A 24,637-nucleotide genomic window follows, 5' to 3' on the forward strand; every position below is an offset into this window, starting at 1 on the left:
AGAGAGGCTGATGCATTGCAACTCTTTCTTGCAAGAGTATGCAGAGCTGTGTTTAGGCAAGAACTGAAACAAGGCAGTGACTCAACGGCTGGACTGGGGAGAGAGATTCCAAAGGGATGGAGCAGCTTTAACTAAGCCCAATACCTAATACAACTGGAAGGGACCCCAGGGCGGGGGTGGGGGAAGGACAGAGGAAGGCAGGCCAAATGCAAAGGAACAGCAAGCCGGTGGGGAAAGTCAGAGATTGAGGTGGAGCTAAGCCATGGAGAATTCTCCCAATTTGGGAGTCAATCTGTAGTTGGATATCAAAATTAATCAGGAGACAGAGAAAAGGAAAGGTCACCATTCCTTTTCCCAAAAGTTCTGGATTGCTTCCAGTGAGATATTTGACATCTTTGAAGCAGTGTGGCAAACATGGAAATATTGATAAAGAGGAGGAAGAAGAGGAAGAAAAGAGTACGTTTTTATAAAAGTATAGTATTCTACATCTAGTACTTCCCCTCAAAAGTAAGTAAGAATTATCGGGATAGAGTACATCATTCATGGGGGGAAAAAGGGAAGAAATTATATTTAAGGTCAACATGATCAGTAATAGAGGACCAAAATATAAAATTGGATAATTATTAAAGGCCCGTTAGCTATACTTCTCCTCACATGACTAGCAGAATGGGGCTTTTAAGTTTACCATAAATGATCTCTTTCCCAACAAATGCTGTCCCAGTAAGAGAGGTCCCAACACAAAACAAACTCCCAGGCATCTCCATGTTTGGCAGAATTAGTGCTTTATGACTGTGAAATTGACCTTCCCACACAATTCTATCCCCTGTGGGCCCAGTGAAAAGCAGTGTAAAGATGACCCATAACCGAATAAATGACAAGAGCATAGTCTTTGAAGTTGGACCAACGTGGGTCCAAATCCTCACTTTACCCATCATCACCTACATGGCCATGGGCAAAACTCTCAACCTCTCTCTGCCTATTTTCTCTATAAAATGGAACTAAAAATGTCCATTTTCACAGAGCTCTCAAAACTTAGACAATACATAGAGGCAGATTCTACGTGAGATAGCCACATGTCCAGACATGCATGGCTCACAGTCAATATTAGACCCCTTCCTCTGGGTCCGTCATTTAAAAGTCCAGGCTTATTTAACAAATGACCAAGTAATCTAATAGTTACTCAATATAATACAGTGTCCCAGATTCAACTTACAGAGAAGAGCTGTATTAAAAAAAAAAAAAAAGTTAGCTCTAGATATTTAAGAAGAAACACGATATTCTTAAGATTTTGCTAAAAATGTTCAGGTTTTCACAAAAGTGCTCTGACCAGTAGAAAATGTCAGGGAGTAAATGCTGTGGAGAGTTTGTGATTATCTGGATTTCATTTTTATTCTACTCAATAAGGACAACATGGTATCACAATAAGTCAACCAGTTAATATCAATGTTCAAGCAGCAGATGATTTCACTTTGGGGACATCAAGATCCTTCTTGTCATATGCCATGTCTTGGTGCCAGAGGACCAAGACCATGAAGCCAAAATAGTGAAGCCTACTCTGCATCTACTCCCAAGCACCCATAGTGCAATCACAAGACACTGCAGAACATGGAACTCCCTAAAACATGTCCCAGAGAATGTATCTGTTTTTTCATGTTCAGCTAGTATTATGGACTGAATGTTGGTGTGCCCCTCCATGCAAATTCACATCTAACCCCTAACAGGATGATATTAGGAGGTAAGGCCTTTGGGAGGTAATTAGGTTTAGATGAGGTCATGAGGGTGGGGCCCTTGTGATAGGATTAGTGTCCTTATAAGGAGAGGAAGACAGACCAGAGCCCTTTCTCTCTCTGCCATCTGAAGACAGTGACAAGATGGCCATCTACAAACCAGGAAGAGAGCCGGACCAGGAACTGAATCTCTCAACATCTTAATCTTAGACTTCCAATCTCCAGAACTATGAGAATAAATTTTGGTTGTTTCAGCACCCAGTCTATAGTATTTTTTATGGCAGCCCAAGCTGACTTATACAGACAGCAATGGTTTATTGTGAATCCTCCACACCCAGGAAAAATGACCTAAGAGCCTGGATGGAACAGTAGAAACAATATTGGAGTAGGAAGCAGAAAGCCTCAGTCTTGGCCCTTACCTACCATAAACTCAAAACAAGACGTGAAGCAAATTTATTTCTCTCTGGACTTTAGCTTCCTCACCAATCAAATTTTAAGGATAGACTAGTTGCAAATATTCATTGATGCGCCTAGATTCTATGATTTTATGAAGACTCTAGTGCAGGGGTGAGGGTAACCTGTGAAGCTCCATGTTCCTTAAATATTCCCTGCCTGCCAGGTTGATACACTAGATTCCCTGCTGCCACATGCTTCCTAGTCCTAACATCATACCCTGACCGGGACCAACTTGATCAGTGATAACCAGAATGGGCCTCCTCTTCTGGACCCTGCTTCATATCCTCTCCCTTTCCTGCTAGTCAGTACTCACAAAAAAAAGGCAGCTCTTTCTAAAAACAGTCATCGCTTTTAAATGGCTCCTCTCTAAATTATAAGAATTATAATGAATAGATGATTACCAATAGGCAAAATATCAGAAATTATTCAAGACAGTCATGGAGATACAGATTTTCCATGCCTTGAGCAATGACTCATTTTAAAGTCACATTATGGTTGATCAACCCACTCTGCACAGGTGTCCCATAAATTATTCCAAGTGTGCAACTGCCATGCTCACCTCTACCTCCACCCAGAAGCACCTTATTCCAATGTTCTGGCACAAAGCCTTGAGGTATTCTGGCAAACAGAAGCTACACCCTCAGTTCTATGAATCTGGTTGAGGAATGTGAATCCCATTTTTTGAAAATCTGGGATTTCTCATAAAAACCAGAATGAGGACCCTCATGGGAAAAGTTCTCCCTGTATGTAATGTAACAATTAATCCAAACTTCTGTCACAGGGCCTCTTTGTTTCTATTAATCTTTTCGCTGTGATATAAACACATTTCCACTTTGGCAAAATGACTTCTGCCCATCTTCCGAGCAAAACAGTCCTCCTCCAGCCTGTGGACCAACTATGGCTCCAAATCAAACTAGAAACCCTCATGAGAACTCTTCAGCGTCCATGTACCAGAACATTAAATATGTTCATGTCTATGTGCCAATGAGAAAAAGGGTCCAAATCTCTGAACCCTATCACTAACGCAACTATAGCAACATATTTGATCAACTTGTTCTAAAGGCCTGTTGTCATAAAGGAGAATATTGTACGATGGAGCACTGGCAGGGTAACAGGCATTGTCTCATAAGAAGAAGAGGAAAACGCTTAAATACTTCCAGATTTTCTAAAAGAACTTGTAAAAAATTTGCTTTGGCTTGAGCAGAACATTCTTTACAGGCAAGATTTTTTTTGTTGTTTTTGTTTTTTTTTTTTAAAGTCCACCCAGCTTTCTTTTATTAGAGTAATTAAAACAATGTTAGGCATGTGGTGTATCTGATACAACCATAATCCTCTGATATTTCAGGGTATTGATTTTACAAAGTATCTACTGTGACTAGGGCATTAACTGTTGGAAATGTATCCACATTGATTTCTGACAGTGTATTTGTTTAAAGCCTGCTGAAGCCAAACCATGGGCTTCAAGGAATTCCAGACAACTACTTTAGTTTTATGAAACAGTATTTTTAAAGTTACACTAAGGCAAAAATGGTTTTAAAGTAACATAAAAGGAGAAAAAATTCTTAAGCATGAAACGTATGATTCTACTTGACATCTTTTCTAAATAAACGATCAAATTTGGGCTGCCTATTTTCTCCACCTCTACAATGATTTGAGTATTTCAACAGTCTAGTCTAGCAGGCTATGATGTATGTGTCTTGCTATTCTTAAATTGCAAAAAGAATTATGTTTTTTCATGATTATATCCCAACATCATAATTCCCGCTAGCCTTTCCTTGCAGCAAAACACAAATAACATCATAAATCCTAGTACTAGATGGTACAAACATGAAATTTATCCAAACTTCCATTACCAAGGATATTTCCTTTATAAAGTTAGACTCAAGATGAGGGAGGAAATAAAGACAGGCATGTAGGTATGGCATGGTTATTACTACAGCAATCAGATCACTCCCAAATGATGAACATAAGGCCTATTCTCCCCAATGCTTATTTCTAGAACTGTATTCAGAGAAATTCTTTCTATGAAGCTTCATTGCTCGTCAGTTTCATTTTTGTTTACGTAGAGATACTGAAAGGAACAAAAACCCATTTGGGGCCTCATAACACTATGTCAGCTGTAACACGTGCCTCACTTGGTTAAGCTTTCCGTTTTTCGGTATCTCATCCAAGTACACAGAACGCAAAACTAATAATTACCTGTGGTTTGGTCACAAGTAGTATAGAAAAACTGAATGCCACAAGCCATATTAATAAGTTTCTTTAATTCCCTGTGAGCAGGGAACCATGTCTGTCTTGAGCACTGCTCTGCCACTTGTGGCGGGAATATTTACTGCCCACCAAAGAACCACCTGCTTCCCCACATGTTCTGGTCCCTTACTCTGTTAGTCAGCTTGGACTGCCATTACGAAACTCCAGAGACTGGGTGGCTTCAACAACAGACATTTATTTTCTCTCCCAGTTCCGGAGTGTCAGAAACCAAAATCAAGGTGCTAGCATGGCCAGTTCTGGTGAGGACTCTCTTCCTGGCTTATAGGAGGCTGCCATCTTGCTATGTCCTCACATGACGAAGAGAGGGAGCTCTCTGGTGTCTCTTATTACAAGAACACTAATCCTATTGTATCAGGGCCCCACCCTTATGACTTTATTTAACCTTAATTACTTCCTTACAGACTATCTCCAATTACAGTCACATTGGGGGTTAAGACTTCTCTTGCTGTCAGAATTGAGAGGTCATGTATTCCATATAGCACAGCAGTGACATGGTGGAGACCACAATCAGCCTGAGTCCCTGAGAGATGTGTAGCACAGAGCCCCCTGCTCACCTGTTAGACATACAGTGCATACAAAGTGTAAGCTGGGCTTCCCTGGTGGCGCAGTGGTTGAGAATCTGCCTGCCGATGCAGGGGACACAGGTTTGAGCCCTGGTCTGGGAAGATCCCACATGCCACGGAGCAACTAAGCCCGTGAGCCACAATTACTGAGCCTGCGCGTCTGGAGCCTGTGCTCCGCAACAAGAGAGGCCGCGATAGTGAGAGGCACGCGCACCGCGATGAAGAGTGGCCCCCGCTTGCTGCAACTAGAGAAAGCCCTCGCACAGAAACGAAGACCCAACACAGCCAAAAATAAATAATGAATAAATAATAAATTTAAAACAAACAAAGTGTAAGCTTTTGTAATGTTTATTACTGCAGCAAAACCTAGCCTACACTGACTAATACTAATATATTTACTGACGACTCACCTGTGCCCAGTAGTGAGCTCAGTCTGTAAGTGGCCCTGTCCTCATGCAAAGCACAAGCTTGTGGGGAAGAGAAGAGAGGCACAAAATCATCAACTTTAAGACAACTAAATTCAAAATGATCTGATTGGATTCTACATGCAGTAAAAGGTCGGGAGGAGAGAGCAATGTGCATTGAAGGATTGAAATGCTTTTTAGAGGAGCCAACACTCGAGTCTCTCAAGTCGGGGTGGATCTGAAAGATCTTTCTAGGTATTGACTGTATTCGAGGTTTGTACAGTTTGCTTGGTCCACAGATGCTGTGCATATGTGAGTATCAGTGGTGTCTAAGATAGTGGAAAAGAAGACAGACATCAAAATCATCACAGTCAGAGGACTGCATGACTAAAAGAGGCCTTGGTAGTCTTCTCAGCCAAACCAGTTATTTGAAAAATAAAGAAACCAAGGGCCAGAGATATGGTGAGTTTGCCAAAATGGAAAAAGAGCTATTATCTTGGAAATACCAACACAAGCTAGTCCCCTTACCTCTCTGAGCCTCAAGTTTCACTTAAGTAAATGGGAGACAAGAATACCTACTTTTCCTTGTTATGAGGTTGTTTTGAAGGTCAGGTAAGGCCATACATGTGAATGTTCTCTATCAACTATTTTATAAAAATACACGGCCTTACTAAGATGCCTGCCCCAAAGCCACAGAGCCGTCAGACCATTTTCTCAACTCCATCAAAGCCTGCACACTCTAAGCCAGTCCTCTCCAAAGCGTCATCTTGAAAGCACTGCTGTCTTTGTTCAAAATATTTAGAACTCCTCTGTCCGGGTTTCAGAATTCTCTTCAGGGCTGAAGACATGTTATTTTAAATGCCCTCAATGGTGGTATTCAGCTCACGAGAGGCTGAACTGAGCATCAGAAGCTTTCGGATTCATTGAGAATACATTAAATGGGTGAGCTGCAGAAAATCGAAGACTAGTTTTCATGTGCAGCTTGTTAACTGGTTCTGAAACACTTCCTTCAAAACCAGTTTCCAAACTGCACAACAGCAGTATCACTAGAGTAAATGCACAGTCTCAAAGACAGATCTTGTTGAAACAATATCCAATTTCATATATAAATTCTTTTATATACAAAAGGAGAAAAAATGGAATGAGGATGAGAATAAAAAACAGTATTTATCATCATTGTGGGGGAAGGTGCAGGGCAGAGTTGGGGAATCCTTTTATTATCTTTCAACAAAGGGTAATGTTGCTTTTTTCACTACAACTTTATGGGTCAGGTTCTGAAGAATTGTGGTTTTTTTTGTTTGTTTGTTTTTTAGCAAATCAGATGATTCCACTTCATTTTAGCAAATCTCAATTCCAAGGGGTCATGCAGACAAAGCCAAGAAACAACATCAGATCCTAGAAATATCAGCTGTGACTCTTCAAACATTTTTGTAATGTATAGAGCCTAAACCAGCCATCAGTTCAAGTCACGGGCTCTTAAAACCACTTCCAACATGCTCAGAACTGTCATCTTCAAATGTAATGACCACAAAATCTTGCCACTTTGTCAATATCAGAAGTGACACAACATGCATCCACTCGGAACTGCCCCATGATTATTTTCAATGCCTACTCCTCTGAAAAAACAGGAGTCTAATTAATAGGTATATTATTTTAGTGAGCCCTAGAGGTATAAAATACGGAAATTTGATATTCCATGTCATGATAAAGGCATTTTCACTGCCTTTATCATAAATAAAATGAAAAACATCTGAGCGGACCGAAGAAACATAAACTTGCTTGTCTATTAAACAGGTCAGGGTAAGTGAACACTTGAAGCTGACAGCCTCTTTGATGCCCAGAAGACATCGGCCTGGGTAAAGACTCGATATTAGGCAGTAGGAAGGGTAACGTCTGGGTCATCACCCATTCTCCTAAGTACTCTACTTCAGTTCTAAGAATCTATATTTTGATTATCCTAATGTCTTAGTCCTACATTCTCAATCCAAGTAAAACCAGCGGTTCTTCCCGCCACTGGCAGAAGCCCAGTGACATGGAGACATGTTCTCTTTCATGTGCAGTGTGTTTCCCCTTTGGATCTTATCCCTGTCTTTATTGATCTTTTCAACTCCAAGGAAAAGGGCCCCTGCACAAAGTCCATCTGGCAGAGGCAGTTGGAAAGACCAATCGACACTGCAGAGGTCCAAGACCTATCACTGCGATGCATGTGACACCTTCAGTGACACCCTCTGCTGTTGACACAGGTAAGGTTTGGCAAGGATGGCCATTTCACGGCTGCTGGGGACAACCAGACTCCCTAACAGTAAGTTAAATATTTCTTAGATTATGCCAAAGGACTATTTGAGTAGGATACTGAAGTAAACCCCAGATGGCATAGGAAGTGCCTGGTGTTTATGACTTATTCCACCTGAAGGAGGCCAAACTTCAGTAAATGCAATCAGCACCCCCCCCACCCCCCAGGGCTCTCTGCTCCTGGAGAAGGCAGATGTCTGGTGGCTCTGGCCCTGCCTTCCCTCATCATTGTCCAGCAGCCCCTCTGCAAGAAGGCCAAGTTCACCCGGGAGGGCCCCGACCCCAAGAGCATGTGGCCTGGGGAAATGGGGAAGAGAAGAAAGCCACATACACACCTGTACCCACTGTTGACCCAGCCTGGATGACTCAGTTCTCCTTCCCACATAAGGGATAACACAGATACAAGAGGCCAAGAGCCTTTGGTAAAATGTTTTATAGTTATTCTTTCTTTAGACTTCTCATCTATTTATGTAGTTTATGGACTCAATTTAGGGAATTAACCAGTGTGAAAGTGTTACAACCATGCTGGCATTATCCCCCCATCAGGATAAAATTGGTATTTCATCATAGCTTCAGGCCTCACCCCAGTAATGCTCATCATCAGGGCAGAGAAGAGTCTGAGGAAATCAAAGAAGAGGTTTCTAAGCAGAACTTCATGTCCTTGATCCCTTAAATGAGCACTAAATTCCTTTTCCATCACTGAGAAGAGATTTGGAAAGTCTGCAGCCCATCTCCACAGCTACATCTCTACTTATCCATCTCCGTTTTTTCTGCCATGTGGAACTGACAGGCATCTGTTTCTCTACTTTCTCATTGGCTTCTGTGTGGTAGAAACCAGGAAATGTTTTTCTTCAAAGTCCTGAGACTTTTTTAAAAAGTACTTTCAGCCATGTAGTTCAGTTACTTTTCCACTTCAGTGAGTTCACACTTTCTTGTTAATTTCTCCATGATGCTTATTTTTTTAAAGTTTTTTTAAACAAAAGCAAAGTGCATCTGCTTGGCCCTTCAGAATTGTGTGTGTGTGTATGTTCGTTCCAGTGTTCAGGTTTAGAGCTTGAGGATGTTATTGAATTTGTCTGCCAAAAGAGACCAATCTCCAATTAAAGAATCTTTTTCTCCAGTGGCCCATTCTGTTTCTATTCTTCCTGTCCAAAAAGAACTGTTGGAACAACTTCTGGAACCTCTAAGAGGATCCCAAACTGTTCTCGTGTCATTTTAACTCAATTTTTGCCCCAGGGCTTATAACTTATATGACCAGTAATTAAAGGAAAGAAAGGTTTTTACAACGATATCAGGATTTCACATCAAGAAGTGGTCCTTTTCTTCCTAATCCACATAAAGCTTGTTTTCTTCTATAGAATATATATTAGAGAATTTAATCTTAGAGTGTCTCTTATGGTTTTGTAAATTAAACTGTATTTTTTTAATTGAAGTACAGTTGCTGTACAATATTACATAAGTTACAGATATACGATATAGTGGTACACAATTTTTCAAGTTTATACTCCATTTATAGTTATTGTAAAATATTGTCTGTGTTCGCCATGTTGTACAGTATATCCTTATAGCTTATTTTATACCTTATAGTTTGTACGTCTTGTACCTATGGGTTTTTTTTAATCATTATGGGGATTTTATGGTTGCCAACTATGAAAGTGGGTTTGTATGTTATTTGATTATCTTTATCTGTGCTAGAGTGCTGTACTAAAAATACCCTCTCTCTTCTGTTTACATCTACTTCAGGTTTTCTAGTATTTCTATCCTTATTTAACTCAGGTATTTATACATGGAATTTGCTGCTCTTTTGGCACTTGCAATCGGAAAGTCTTGAGGCACTTGAAGTTTTGTCTCATCTTGTAACTACTGTCTAATTAAGGGGCATGTTTCCACAATGAACAAAAAGCACATGATTTCACAAGGCAGCAATGGCACACCCAACATGGAAGCTGGACTCTGAACCCTACCTCTCATACAAGGTCTTTTCATACCATCTGACATCATTAGGTCACTGTAAACGTTTATTTCCAGTAATTGGGCAATAAATAAAACATGTTTGAAACAACCAAAAACTCAGATGCCAAATAAATCTCAAATTTAGTCACTGTTAAGAGAACCAGTTTAAAATAAAGGACACTCTTGCACAATGGAAAAAGTGTACACATTCGATGACCCTGTGGTGCAAAAATAGATTTGAGGGGTATTTTTCTGAAATTTGGCCTCTCCCTAGAGATGAAAACTTGACTGGAAATGTTGAAGTTTTAAGCACATGAAAACATGAGATTATCCTGAAAGTAGTTGGTAATTATAACCCCTAGAAATGTAATTCTAATTTGATCTATACATTGAGCAAAATCTCAGAAATGTTTTCAAATATATATGGCATACCACTGTTTACTGCAGACAGCACAGATACTTATCTCTGCCAAAATTATGACTTTTCAGCTACTTCAAACTTGATTTACATTCAAGAAACCAATTCCTCTTAGCCACCCTGTATGTTCTATTAGATTAATTTCTATTCTTTTAATACTTTAAAGTGAATTTAGTGATGCCTGTACCCAGCCTGATTCACACAGAAATCAACAGTTTATATAATCTTAAGAACAAGAAGTTATTTTTAGGACTCTGAAAGATGAAACATCACTTTCTACAATAGGAAAGGTATTTCCCCCTTTATCTTGACACTTTCCATCAAGGTGAAAAACACTTTAGATATTTCCAATCCCATTATTCCTCCTCGTTCCACTTTATAATCCAAGCCAAAACAATCTCTGTTCTTATTAATTTAACTATCATCACTAAGTCTAGTCACTGACCACTGAGTTTTCTCCATTAATCCTCTCTCACTTCATCTCTACAACAGCACTGGATTCCATGACTGATATTCAAGAATACCTGATTCTTGACATCAATCAAAGATGGAACTGGTTAAAACAAAGATGTAGCTACTCATCTTTACCTCAAAATCCTCCCCTCCAAGGGTCAGTTAATCAATCAGAGAGCGCATTGATCTGATTTCTGAAGCCAGGGAGTTCAGAATACTCCAACTCATCACCACCTTTTTCTTCACAACAGCCCATAATCAAATCCTGATGCTGGATTCTTCACAAAAGCCTCTGCATTAATCTCTTCATCTTTAAATTTACTTCTTAGATTGGACCCCGATCATTTCACAATTGGACCAAGGCCAACTTCTCTTCCCTGGCCTCCTCATGTCTACCATCCCCACATCCACTCCCATCTCATTCAAAAGTTGAAACTTCTAAAATTTTCTAAAAGTTCATTACATGTATTAAACTTAGAGCTTTTAAGTTCATCTTAAAATTATATTATTCTATTTATAAGTCTAGGAAATATTCACATTTTCCTTCTTTTCCTCATAAGGAATTTTCAAATATGCTGAGATAATTCAAAGAATAATACAGTGATCACTTGCTTTCCCACATCTCAGAGTCAACAATTATTACAATTTTGTCATATTTGTGTATAAAAGGCATTTGAAAGTAAATTACAGACATCATGGCATTCCTCACTCAAGAATAAGGACACTACCCTCCATACCTCTAACACCATTATCACACCTAAGAAAATAATAGTTCCAAAATACCATCTAATATCCAGTCCGTATTTAAACTTCCTCAATTGTTCTTCAAATGTCTTTCAGAGCTGGGTTTTGATTTTTTTAAAACCAAGATATGATTAAGGCTCATATATTATATGTGCTGTTGTCTCTCTTTAGTCTCTTTCTGAGGAAGTCAATCTATATTTTTTAATGATATGAAGAAACCAAGCAACAATACCCTACATTATCATTCTTTCTGATGTGAGGGAGTATGATAGTTTTGGCTTGTTTCTTCACCCTCAGTATTCCCTATGAGCTGGAGGTTAGGTGTAAAGGATTGATTAGATTCAGCTCACACATTTTTGGCAAGAATACCTTTAAGTTGTTGCTCTACACTTCATACTGCATCCCATCAGGAGGCATATAATATCAGTTGTCCCCCTTTTAATGATTCTGAGTTTGATCACTTGATCAAGGGGGCATCATGCGATTTTTACCTTGATACCAAGTCTTTTATTTTGCCTTATGCCTCAGGTTTAAAAGGCTTCATATCTGTGCCAAAGCCTGCCAGGAACTCTAAACTAGTTTACTTCTCTGGTCTCTTCTGACACTTCTTCCTTACCTGTTTCTTGCAGTGTTCTCTCTCTTCTGTTTAATGTCTCCCCCACTTCTCTGTGAGCTTAGTTTCCTAACCAATCATCCATCTTCCTCCACCATCCAAGCAGTTCCTGAAATTCTATTCTATGAAGCTCCCATGAATTTAAATACACTGATCACAGTTGATGTTGGCTTTTCAACCTCAAGTTTACTGCCTCGTTTTTAGAATGTGCCACAGAAACAAGGGCTATTTCTACTAAATCTGTTCTGTATGTGACCTCTAATGGCAATACGTAAACATAGGTGCTTACTGATGACTATGACATGAAGGTCTCAGTAGTTGTCATCTGCATCTAATAAGAGTTTTCTCACTGAGCAAAGCACTAGTGAGTATTTATGCAGTCGTTTCTGCCATTCATTTAAAATCCACCTGTACCTCCCTCTGTAACTATGTTTGCAAACCAACCACAGCAAGAAGGCACAAATATTTTCAAACACCTTTGTAGGATACATCTTATATACTATTGACTATTGACTATTTTCCAGTAATGTTTGTTTTTTTTTTAATGCCTGGATCATCCTAATTGCACAAATTGGACCATCATGGGCATTCAGCAATATTTCTCACCAACAGGAAAAGCAAATATATTCTGAGAATGTTTTCTCAAAACAGGTCTTATTTTGAAGCTGTGTATTAGTTACTACACATGCAAAATGAATTAAGAATTGAGATCACTGTCTGGATCATTCAGACCAAAAGTCAGAGAAGTATCCAGAGAAGGCAAAAAAGTGTTCCGCCGAGTTTGGATTATTTGGGTAACTCCACCAACCATCCAATTCATGTGGATTGTATAGTCCAGCTTAGGCCTAAAAGTAAATCATCTGTTTATATTCTTTCTAGTTAGCAATCATCTGCCTACTATTATATGTACAAGAATAACAAGTCTGTTGACATCTCATTTTCTTGCTTTTTACCATCTGTGTTCCAACTTGGAAACTAGGGAGAAAGATACTGGGCACAGAATTTTAAAAGGACCTGCTTTTTTCCTTTCTCATGACCAACCTAAGCTGAAATGACTAAACAATGCAAGTGGCACCAAATTCATCCTCCTTCTCCAAGGCTTGTCTGGGGCAAACCGTGCAGCATACGAGGTTTACTTCAGCCCCACTGCCCCTATAAAAACTTGCCCTTAACACAGTAATCCAGTCTTTACTTCTAAGCTAAATGTAAACTGATGATATTCCTTCTCCAAAAAGCATGTGTTTAAACCTGGTCTTCAACTGAGGAAGGAAAAGGTCCCTCTTAAGTAGGCATTTCAGGCTCCGCAGGCAGACCAAGGTTGTGTGGGGCATCCAGCCTTCCCTGTCTTACTGAAGTTACATGACATAAGCAATCACCTGCTCTATTTTTATGTTTGACTCTATCAATAGGTAAGTGTCTTCTAAGCTAGTATTTGCATAGTTCTGTAACATTTGCAGAGCATGTCACATTACCTTGTCTAATCTTGACAAAGCCCCATATTCTTGTCTCCACTTTACAAATAAGGAAGCTGGCTCCCTGCCACCAAGTGCTGAGCCCACGGCTCTAACCAAGGTCTTATAACTCTACATGGCTGTTCTTTCCATTCTGGTCTACAAACCAATTTTGCCTCTTCCCCTAGAAGAAAGGGGATGACCCAACCATGGACTTGCCCAGCCCCTAAAGGTGTTCTCCAGGTTTCAAAAGCAAGAACGATTGATTCTACTACCAACAGATATTTCACTCACACACACACAAACACACACACAATTTTTTGAATATTCAGGTAACAGCAGGAATAATAAATAGATCTCGCCTATTCTTCTCACAGCGGGTTCAAACCATAATCAGGTGACAGGAGAAGAACCACAGGACAAAGCTATGTCATGATCACATAATTCCAAAGCAGGAAGCACCAAGTAACTGGGGTAGAGGAACCAGTAATTTTATGTTGCTTTTACTAGGCACATTCAATGATGAGTTTTAAAGAAAAGTCAGCCTCTCTCTCACTTTATGATATATAGACCTAAAGTTACACATAAATCCAATGATATTTAAAATGCACTTCAAACAACTCATGCATTGCCATTCTAGTTATAAATTTTTATAAGAAAATAAAAGATGACAAATTATTACTGTATGATGGGTTCAAAACTTGACTGTACCCACTAACCAGCAAACTATTGCAAAAAGGCACGAATATTTTCAAACATCTTTGCAGAGTATTTTTCACGTACCATATCTCATGCCTGACACATGTTTTATACACAGATCACTGTAACCGAAAAAATACCAACAGGCAATCATAGACTTCTGGCAGCATTTCTGGAAGTTCAATACATACAATTATCTTATAGATCTTACAGATGCTCCCAAATATCTTACAATGCTTACAATTATCTTATATCAGGGGTTGGCAAACTTTTTCTGAAAAGGGCTTTGCAGACCATATTTTAGGCATTTCAGATCATATGACCTCATTGGAAGTATACCATCCTTCTGTCCATAGCATGAAAGCAGACATAGACAGTATGTAAATGATGGGTATGGCTGTGTCCAATAAAGTTTTATTTACAGTACCAGGCCCACAGGTCAGTTTGCCAACCTGTTCTACAAAAAACTTATTTTTACCAAGTCTGTCTTTCCTACTACAATGAGACTATACCTCGAACACATCACTTAAATGGGCTGGGCAGTGCTGCTCACCTGCGACCCAATAGTCTCCTGGAAGCACCGGCCAAGCTGCGTCTTCGCAGCCACTGGATACACGTGAGGAATGACTTGCTGGTGGGAGTATGAGGAATGGACTGTCTGGGTCTTCTGGACAGGAAGCCCTTGGTAAGAGACTTGGGACTGGCCTGGTTGAGCTTCTTTTACCTTCTGGCTTGTTGGGCCATCAACTCTTGAAACCTGATGTATCTGGACTGAGGCCTCAGGAGGGTGCTTCACATGGATATTGACTATGTTAGGAGGAAATTTCACTAAAACAGATTGGGAAGAAAACTTATCAGTCATAAATAATTAATACGTACATCAGGATGAAAGTAAATGTTCATGCTAGTCAGCATGAAACTAAGTTTTATATATACACATATACTTAAGTACATATATATTATACCTGGGATAAATGATACATTTTTAGTGTGTATCTATTTTTGCTGCACAGCCATTAAAAAACTCTTGAGAGTAAAAGGGGACACTCAAAAATTAAACCTAAATTTATATACTTTAAAGAATAAAACTGCTTTTACAAAGAGAAATTTAAACTTCTCAAAGTAACAGATCCATGAGACAAAAATTTTTTTCAGAGGAGTCATAAAACTATGAAATTTGTGCTACTTGTGGTCATACATTCTACCAAACAAGAGTAATAAAGACTCAACAGTTTGATTATTTTTGAATTTCTCACAAAGTTTCCATCGTAGAGACCATAGGATTTACAACACAATTTCACAAAGCATAGTTCTCTTACCCTTAAACCTGGTGTGTACATACTTTTGTGTTTCCCGTGACACACACAAAATACCAAAGTGTGATATTTTACATCTCTATTTTCTTTCTCTGCAGCTTTCACACAGAATTTCATCTTCTGATGCTAAGATTCAGGTTTTAAAGAATAAGAGCCAGTAACACTTCTCTGACCCCTTTTAAAAAAATTGTGCATGTGTAAGAGGTGCCAGGTTGAAAAGAATGAATTAGTCATAGAATTTCTGAGCTCCAAGTGACCTAGTTTACCTTCCTCTACAGATGAATAAACTGAAGCCCAGGGAGGTGAGGTTATAGATTGTTTAGAACTAAAACCAAGCGCTCTTCGACTACAAAATAGACTTGGTGTTCATCAGCAGGTACTGTGTGATCTACTAGTTTATTAATCCCATAAGGGCCAGAACACCATCTTGTTCATCTTTCCATTTCCCAGGACCTGCCAGAACAGTGCCATGTATGTTTATCAGCTCTTGGTCCTGCATCACCAGAGAAAGATGGGCTCCATTTTCTTATTTCCTAGATACCATTCCCTACAGTCTAGAAAGCTCTGGCACCATATACCTGGGCCCATATTCTGTTCCAATACCAGCCCTGCAGACACTTGGCCTCTGTATGGGTCTGGCATGTTAACAGAGTTCTGACGAATGGGCAAAATCAAAATAATCAGCTTACCTTTGACTCCTTGCTGGCTGGTCATGGTCAGAGGCAAAGTATGTGTTGAATGGACGACATGTGTTCCCAACGCCTTGCCTGACTGCTGGGAATGCTGATAAAGTTTAGGCACGCTAGCACCATGGACTGGAATCTGACAAAGCTTCCCTGTGAAATTTGGAGGGCACTGGCATTTGTCCCTTGAACTACATTGGCCTCCATTCATACATGGAAGATGGCAAATTACTGTAAAGGAAAAGAGAAAATGTGGAGAGTTGGTTAGTTTCTCAAAAGCTAAGTAACAATCAACCAACAAAACTCCCCCAAAGCACAGCCAACATATTCCCAATGACTTTAGAAATGGTAAACAAAGGAATATACACTATGACAAAAATACTTCCTTTTTTTTTTTTTTTTTTTTTTTTACTATCTTTTTGTTTCCACCTTAAGTAAGTCATTTAGCTCTCCAATTGCTTGTGGTTGTTCACCCACACTGGTGGAAAAAATTCATGGGAAAAAATATACATGTATATAAATATATATAAAGTAGCCACTCAGGATATCTCTTGCATTCTATAATTACTTTGCTTTCTTATTTAATTACTAGTTTATTTACTGTCTCCCTAGATTATAAACTCCTTGGGGGAAAGGAATATGCCTAGTTTAATGACCTTTGTATCCTCAGCACCTAGAATAATGCCTGGCACACGGTGGACATTAAATATTTCCTCAAAGAATAAACAAATGAGAGTGCTAAAAATAATATCTGTTGAGAATTTTCTCTACGTAAGACACTGAAATAAGTGCTACCCAGACTAAGGGGGCAGAATAGTTTGAATCCTGCTTTACAGGAATTTGCAATCTCACTGGGATAACAAGACCACAGAGAAACCTAGAAGTAGCAGTGATTAATAGTTGGAAATTTATTTAGAATACCAAAAGATAAAAGGACATGTTTGGGTGAAGAATTTTAAAAGGAGTTTTAAATTCTGGCTAAATTCAACTTAAGGCCAACCTATTTATCACGAATGAATTCTTCCTATCAGCCCTTGAACTGATCGGATTTCCAGCAGCTTAAAAAATAGCCCCTCAACTCCATTTTCTTCCAGCTTCTACTCTGCTTCAATCCTCTCCTCCATGACCAAACTTTCCAAAAGAATTGTCTGCTCACTTCTCCACTCACTATCAGCCAGCAAGGGCCACATTGTGTTTCCCTTTCCCCACACCTCTCCTACGCTGAAACTCCTCTTCATCAGGTCACTAATGGTCTCCATGTTGCTAAATCCAATGGATGGATTTCAGTCTTCCCTTGGCTTCTGTGACATCTCAACCCATCTAGTTTGCTCTTTCCTCTTTGTTCACTGTATCTTAATATTCTTTGCAGACCCCACTCTTTCCTTACCCTTGAAACACTGATGTGCTTCAAGATCTGGTCTTAAAATCTTCTGCTTTACTAACTCCATACATTCTGATTTCAGCCTATCATATGATGATGTCACCCAACACTATATTTCTTAGCCAAAGCTTTCTGCTGTGCTCCACACTGTCTACTACTGTTTATTTCCTGTAGATCTTCTACAGGCATCTCAAACTTACAATGTCCTAAATGGAACTTGATCATCTTCCCCTAACATCTCCATTCACTGAGAGACCCTTAACAGAAACCTGAGGGCTGCTCTATCCTTTCACCCACCCAAACATCCATCTCCAGGTCCTGCCTTCTAAACATTCATCAAATATGCCCACAACTTTCTCATAGAGATCCTGTTCTCTCTGAAACCTCATTCCCTACAATCTAGCTACACTGACCTGGATTCAGTTCCTCAGTGGACAGGGCCTCTCATCCCTCCTTAAGCTTTATATACCCTGTATATAAACCCTGTGTTCCAGTGGCCTGGAACACTCTTTCCATTTGTCCCCCCTCACCTACCTAACTCCTACTCACCTTTTGGATACTGCTTAAACCTCAGTTCCCTGGAAGCACTTCCAATTGCCCCTCATCTAGGTTTGGTGCTTCTCCTCTGTGCTTCCATGGGCTCTCATTCACTGTTCATCTTGCTGCTTGGCTTACTGCATTACAATCACCTGACTACTTTTCTGTACACCTCATTCAACTAGAGTGCTGTGAGGTCAGGGACTTTAATGTTTTACCTCTAGCATGTAGCTCAGCTTTTAGAAAAAAGGCTGCAGCTCAAAAAAAAAAAAAATACTAGATGAAAGAATGAACACATTTATGGCTACCACTTTGTCAAATACCATTCTACATACTACAGAAGAAAGTAAAAGCTAACTGGAACTACTAGGTAATACATGATAACTAAAAATACAAATAAGTAACATTGGAAAATATAAAATGTAAATTCTGTGGAACTCCAGTGAAAAGTCACTTCTGGGAAGTCAAAACAGACTTTACAGGAGAGCTCATTTGAGATAAGTCTTTGAAGCTGGGTAGGCTTCAGAAAAACAGAAAGGATTGTATCTTAGGAGGATAGTGTGTAAGAAAGGGGGAAGTAGGCATATTTGGGAGATAATGAGAAAGTCTATCTTGTTGAAACCCCAGATTCCTGAGGGGAGGGGTCAGGTGATAAACTGGAAGATGTAGGCTTAAGTCAGACAATGGATAAAGGCCTGATAAAAAGTTTGGATTTTATTCTGTAATTAGTAAGTTATTTTGTAGACCCCAAGGAGAGAATTTTCCAGGAAGATTACTCTTGTGATGGCATGTGGCATTAGCTGGAAAGGAGAGTGACCTAGGTGGAGAAGTCAGATAGGAGACTATTAAAATAACTGAAAGACGAGTTGAAAAATCCATGGATTAGGATGATGGCAACAAGAATTAAAAGAAACATGAAGTAATATTATGATAGATGGGCAATCAGTACAACATGGAGATACGACACAGGAAATAAACAGCAAGCCAAAGAAGAGGGAAGACAGTGAAGGAGAAAGGAAAGAGCTGGAAAAAATGACCAAGGTAACCACCTAGAACTATGTCCAGGATCTCACTATGTGGCAGATGAAGTCAAAGCTGCCCATGCTGGACAGGGTCTGGAATATGTTTCCACCAGTGTCTGATCCACACTGAGGTGCAGAGTAAGAAGAAGAGTCAAAGCTGACTCTGAGGTTGAGTTAAAGACTTTGTAACTCCCAGTTCAATTCTGAATTGAATTTCTAAATGACAGGTTGGCTACGCTGGATGGGTTCAGTGTTTAATGGGCAAGGACACAGGGAGCCTGGCCAAGATTTCACAATACTACAAATAACTTATAACTGGAATACAAGCACTCCTCACTTTTGTATGGTTCCAATATGCATGAATTTCAGTTAATGCAGTTTAGCTAAATAACTTCAGTCCCCCAACAACACGGTATGAACTTCATTTGCCACAATATTAACTAGGTAACTGCATAAAGTACAAACTTCACTGCTAGCTCTTTGGTCCACAAACCACTACATAAATAACAGATGTGTACCATGATCAGTAATCAATCATGTCACTTCCTTCAGAGGCTGTTGGCAATTGATCCCAGCATATCTGTTATTCAGTTCATGCACAGACAGCAAAGCAGGTAGTTGTGTTGCCTCCTCACTTTACATTGATAAACTCGCATGACATTTTACAGAAGTGTATAGTCAAAAGGGCCAACAACAACAACAAAAAAGCGTGGCAAAGAAATGAAAAGTGGTGACATTGGAAGTGAAATTGGAAAGTGGTTGTGATGTAGGATAAAGATGGTCCAAAGGAAATAACATCAAAGGAACTCACAGATATTCCACAGCTTTGAAAGCATAATGGTAAGATATTGGAACCTGATTCAAACTTGGGAAGGAGTATAACGGCTCACTAAGGCAAAGAAGAGATACTCCACATCATAAAGTACATGAGAAGAAAGCAAAAATGTTCTAACTACTCTTGTTAAGTTCTACTCGAAGAAAGAAAACACTTTAATTCTCAGTGTTTCTAACATTTTAAATTACAGGGCACTAGATAAATATCAGCTTTACTATTTTTCTTCCTTTCCCTATAAATACATCACCTACAGTAAAACAACTGTAATGTTTTGACAAAAAAAATTTTTAAGGTGATAGAACTAGTAATTTTCCCATTGATTATTAAGATCATTTTGCACAGTTACAGCTTGCATGGTTATTTTTATGGTCCTGCATCACCATGCAAAGAGGACTACCTTTAATCTTTATTAAAATAACTTCATCTATGTTATCATCTTTTTTTTTTTTTTTAACAAAGAAGCTGACTTTTGTTTCTAATATCAATAGCAGATTTTGGAATCCAACATGAATTTAATTAGCTTTGTTTAAATCTATTTTTAAACCTCTGAGATAGCTTCCACACAAATATTTCAAAAACTGTACTAGTCTAAGTGGATACAGCAATAATCCCAGAAGAGAACTCCAATAACCCTGTTTCTCTCTGGTCACAAAGGAAACCGTTTCTGCTGACTTATTCCAACCAACAACAGACCACTATTTATAACCATTTATGAATGAGAAATAAAATACCTATTCTCCTGTTCCCGCATTTTCACAACATCTAAATTATAATTTAAAGTTCTTTGCCCCAGCTCACTCACTGTGCATTGAGTTCTTTGTGGCAGGTGCTATTTTTAAAGTTAAATAGTCTTTTATGTCAAAGAAAACAAATTTAAAATCAACCCACAAAAGTTAAGGATTTAACTATGAATAGTTTCTTTCTGTTTCAAAAGTTCATGCCACTCTCAAAACATCGCCTGGTGATATATAGTCTGTGCAGCCAGCGTTCTATAAAACTTTCTCAACATACGAAGAGGAAAAAGAATAAGTTATCTTTAAGGCTGGCTTGTGGAATGCTGGTTGTAAGTCTAGCTATGGCACATATATTTTAGAACATATAACTGGAAGGTGTAATGCAGAACGCTGGCTGAGAAATTCCATAACCTTGTCAGCTTGACATTTTGCTGGCCATCACCATAATTCACTACATTGCATCATACGGTCACCTGGGACCTACAGCAAATAACAAGAGGTATATGGGCCTTCAGCCTGTTATTCTAGAAAGTGGAATATCGTGACAACCACTCCCAGTATCTCATGGTACAACTATAAAAGGTCACAATGAGCAAAAGGATCCAGGCTGGAAGAAAAAGTTGGAGGCTTTAAATATGCCCAGCATTTCATTGTGTTCCACCATTCACACTGGTCTGTAAAACAACTTGCAGGACTCAAGAAACTGGACTGACAGGATAATATTCACAGTCTGTGCCACAAATTGGAACTTAGTTTAAATGAATAGGTACTGACTTGGATACAAATATGGGAAAACCGAATTTTCTGCAGATTTGAGTTATAAAAAGCTAGACTCTCATTCTTCCCTGTTATCTTAGCTGACTATAAAAATATTTCAGCTGCTTGTCCCCAAAAGGCGCTCTAAGAATGTACTTGACTTTCCTACAGCAACACCCGGGCCCCTCCACCCACCCCCTCACTTTGTGTGCCAGCAGACAGACTGTTTCAAGTTATTGTGGCTAAGGCAGAACAGGGAAAACAAACCTCCATCTGAAGGAAAACTTACATCTGTCATTTCACAGAACAGACATACACATGATTTTGATTTGAATAGCTACTTCAACTTTCCCACTTGTCTCTGATTAGGAGAATAACGTTCCCTTAAAGGCTTTCAACATTTTGTTTGATGTCCCTTGCAGGGTGAAAAGAAAGCAATAACATTTTTAGAAAGTACAAGGTATCATTTTATTTCTCCCTCAATATACCTACATCACCCTCTTTTAAAGGGTACCCATAGATTCTATTCAGCCAGAAAGTAGGTTAAAAATGTAGTTACTTAAAGCTTTCAGATAACAAGTACGTCAGATAATAATTAAATGCCACAGCAAACCACTGCTCATTTTAAGAACCTATCCCACTTTTTAAAAACCTGCATTCTTGCCTTTTAATTCAGTATGCATCATCCTGCCACACCAAAAATTAAAATAAAATAAATAAAGCAACTGAAGCTGAAAGCCAAGATGGAAGTCACGTTCCTTTGGAGCAAGAACAGAGGAACTGAGGAGGGCTCGTCTTACACAGAAGCCAAGAAAGGAAGTACAGAGATTAGTAGGCATTTACTAAAATCTAAGTTTGAGTATTTTTATTGAATGCAGGGATTTATCATTGCTGTGCTCCAAAACTGCTTACAGCCAACTCTTGATTATCTGTCTGCTAACGTATACTAAGTCCCAGACTGAACCAAGAAAACATTCAAGTAACAGGTTGTCTGGAACAACCTGTCCAAGGAGGTGACATTTCACCTAAACCTAAAAGGAGAAGAATCCCGTGATGTGAAAGTTGGCAGAAGAATGTTTGCAGAAGAAGAAATATTAGGAGCTAAGACCTTGAGGTGAGACATGGCTTAGAAAGGCCCAGAAACTGAAAGGAGGCTGATGTGGTGGGAATGTCAGAGGAGAAGAGCACGTGAGAAAAGCTGGGTGGAAAGACAGAGAAGGGCCAGATTCCTGTTTCTTTCCACAAGGATATAGGGCTGCCTATAATACAGTAAACAGGAAAAATATAAGTAAGTTAATACTTGGGACCAGGACAGATTATGAGTCACAGGAGACAGAACCAGGGGAAGAGAAAGAACAAGGATAAGTAAGGGTAAGTAGAATCATCTATTGTATACACAAGAAATGTGCATTGTAAACTTGGCTTTGAGTTTCTGGACCTTAGCCAGATTGAAGTTAAATTCTGGAAGGTTTAATTTAAGACTCAAATAGATAATGATTCTACAGATAAGAGGACTTTTAAAAACTTCTTTATATTGATTACATATGGGCATGATAATCGTAGTGGGTGGAATGGTGGTCTCCCAAAAGATACACCCATGTCCTGTGAATGTCCAGAATCTGTGAATATTACTTCATGTGGTAGATGAGTGAACACCACCTTACAATGCAAAACAAATGCAATTAGAAATCCTGAGAGGAGGCACTTGTCCTGGAGTATCCAGGTGACCTCTCATTTCAGTGACAAGGTCCTTTTAAGAGTGAGGGCCAGGGAGCTTTGATCAAAGAGGAAGAGGCAATATGACTGAGGCAGAGATTGGAATGATGCAGCTAGAAGTCAAGGAGCACCAACAGCCATGAGAAGCGGGAAGAGGCAAGGAACGGACCCTCCTCTAGAGCCTCCAGAGGGAGCGTGGCCCTGCCTACACCTTGATTTTGATCTTCTGGTCTCCAGAACTGTGAGAGAATACATCTCTATTGTTTTAAGCAAAAAAAAAAAAAAAAAAAAAGAAGAAAAAGGTATAATAATACAATGTGTGTAACATTATGAGACTAATGTTCTTCATAGTACATGTAAAAGGAAAAAACAGAGTCTAAAGATATCTTGGAGCAAAGAGAAAATGCTTCCACAAAAGCTAAAAATGCACCCACCGTACTCTTTGCTGCCATAGACAATTTCTTTGTTTTACCTGCTCTGGAAATTAAGATGACCATTTTCATCCCATCCCCATCTATCAAATGCTAAAGTACACTGGACTAGAATTAAAGGAAATTCACATTTCAACAAATGCAATATCTCAACCTTAGTACAAACAAAAATCCCACAAATCTAATTTTTAATGCTGGTGCACATTAGCGAATGCTTGGATAGCACATTCTGTTTATAATCCAGGAGATAGGAAGCCCTACCACCCACACATGCATCAGAGCTTCCTATTTGGGATAAGACCATTCATCATCTCAACTTTGTTTATGGCTTTCTGCTCACTGATCATCAACCTCACCATAGCTGTGGGCTATCTAATTTGATCTAGTTTTATATTTTTCATAACCTATGGAGCCTCCTATATCAAGCAAGTCACAAAATTCCACTTTATATCCTCCATCCACAGAGGCTTGCTCTCAGTAACTCCCAAACCCTGGGCTCTTTTACCCTTAGGAATAACACAGCAACATCTGCAGGCTACAGAGTAAACACACCAGTCCCACACACTTTGGGATAGGGGCAAATCATTTCATTTTGTGGATTACTGTGCCCTCCTCTGCAAAAGGGGGTGGTCCAATGACACAATCCACAGGTTTCTACAATTAAAGTTCTATTCCTGCAATTAAAGTTCTCAAAATGTTAACCAAGTTAGTAGAGTGAAATTCAGATTTCCTCATCTCATCTAATGAGACTGGCATGATATAAAATTTTTAAAAGGGACAAATACATATCCAGCCCCTTGCAATTTACATAGAAGGGACAGGGTTAATCTGTTACGTGGTGTGCTTTGTTTTTATTTTAATGTATAATCAGACACTGATTCAAACATAAGTTGTCTATTTCGTAACAACGCAGTTAATAAAATGCCCAGAGGTTTATGCAAAGCTGACTTCACTTGGGAGAATTATGTAAACATAATTGGGGAAATGATAATGCTGTACACTAATGGACAGGGAGATAGGTTTCACAAAAATGACGACACACTTCATCCTTAAAGACCATACCATTTACAGTGGTATCACTGCAACTATATTCAGGGACACGAAGTCATTTTAGCTACTGTAGCAGGGCATTTTCTTTAATGTCATTGCAAAATGCTTTCTCAAGAACCAAGTAATACCACT

At 39.2% G+C, this 24,637-nt stretch overlaps 1 protein-coding gene across 12 annotated transcripts in view; it reads right to left on the reverse strand.

Annotated features, from left to right (window-relative positions):
- LTBP1 (latent transforming growth factor beta binding protein 1) overlaps positions 1–24,637 on the reverse strand; it is a 417,364-nt gene that overhangs the window by 191,656 nt on the left and 201,071 nt on the right. For all 12 annotated transcript variants that reach the window (XM_082426963.1, XM_082426964.1, XM_082426966.1 and 9 more), the window contains 2 exons: positions 16,050–16,274; positions 14,598–14,872 (listed from right to left, as the gene is read on the reverse strand). In XM_082426963.1, the coding sequence (XP_082283089.1) occupies positions 14,598–14,872; positions 16,050–16,274 (500 nt within the window). The remainder of the gene's footprint in view (positions 1–14,597; positions 14,873–16,049; positions 16,275–24,637) is intronic.

Source organism: Balaenoptera physalus, assembly GCF_965194825.1.
Source record: "Balaenoptera physalus genome assembly, chromosome: 15".
NCBI lineage: Eukaryota > Metazoa > Chordata > Mammalia > Artiodactyla > Balaenopteridae > Balaenoptera > Balaenoptera physalus.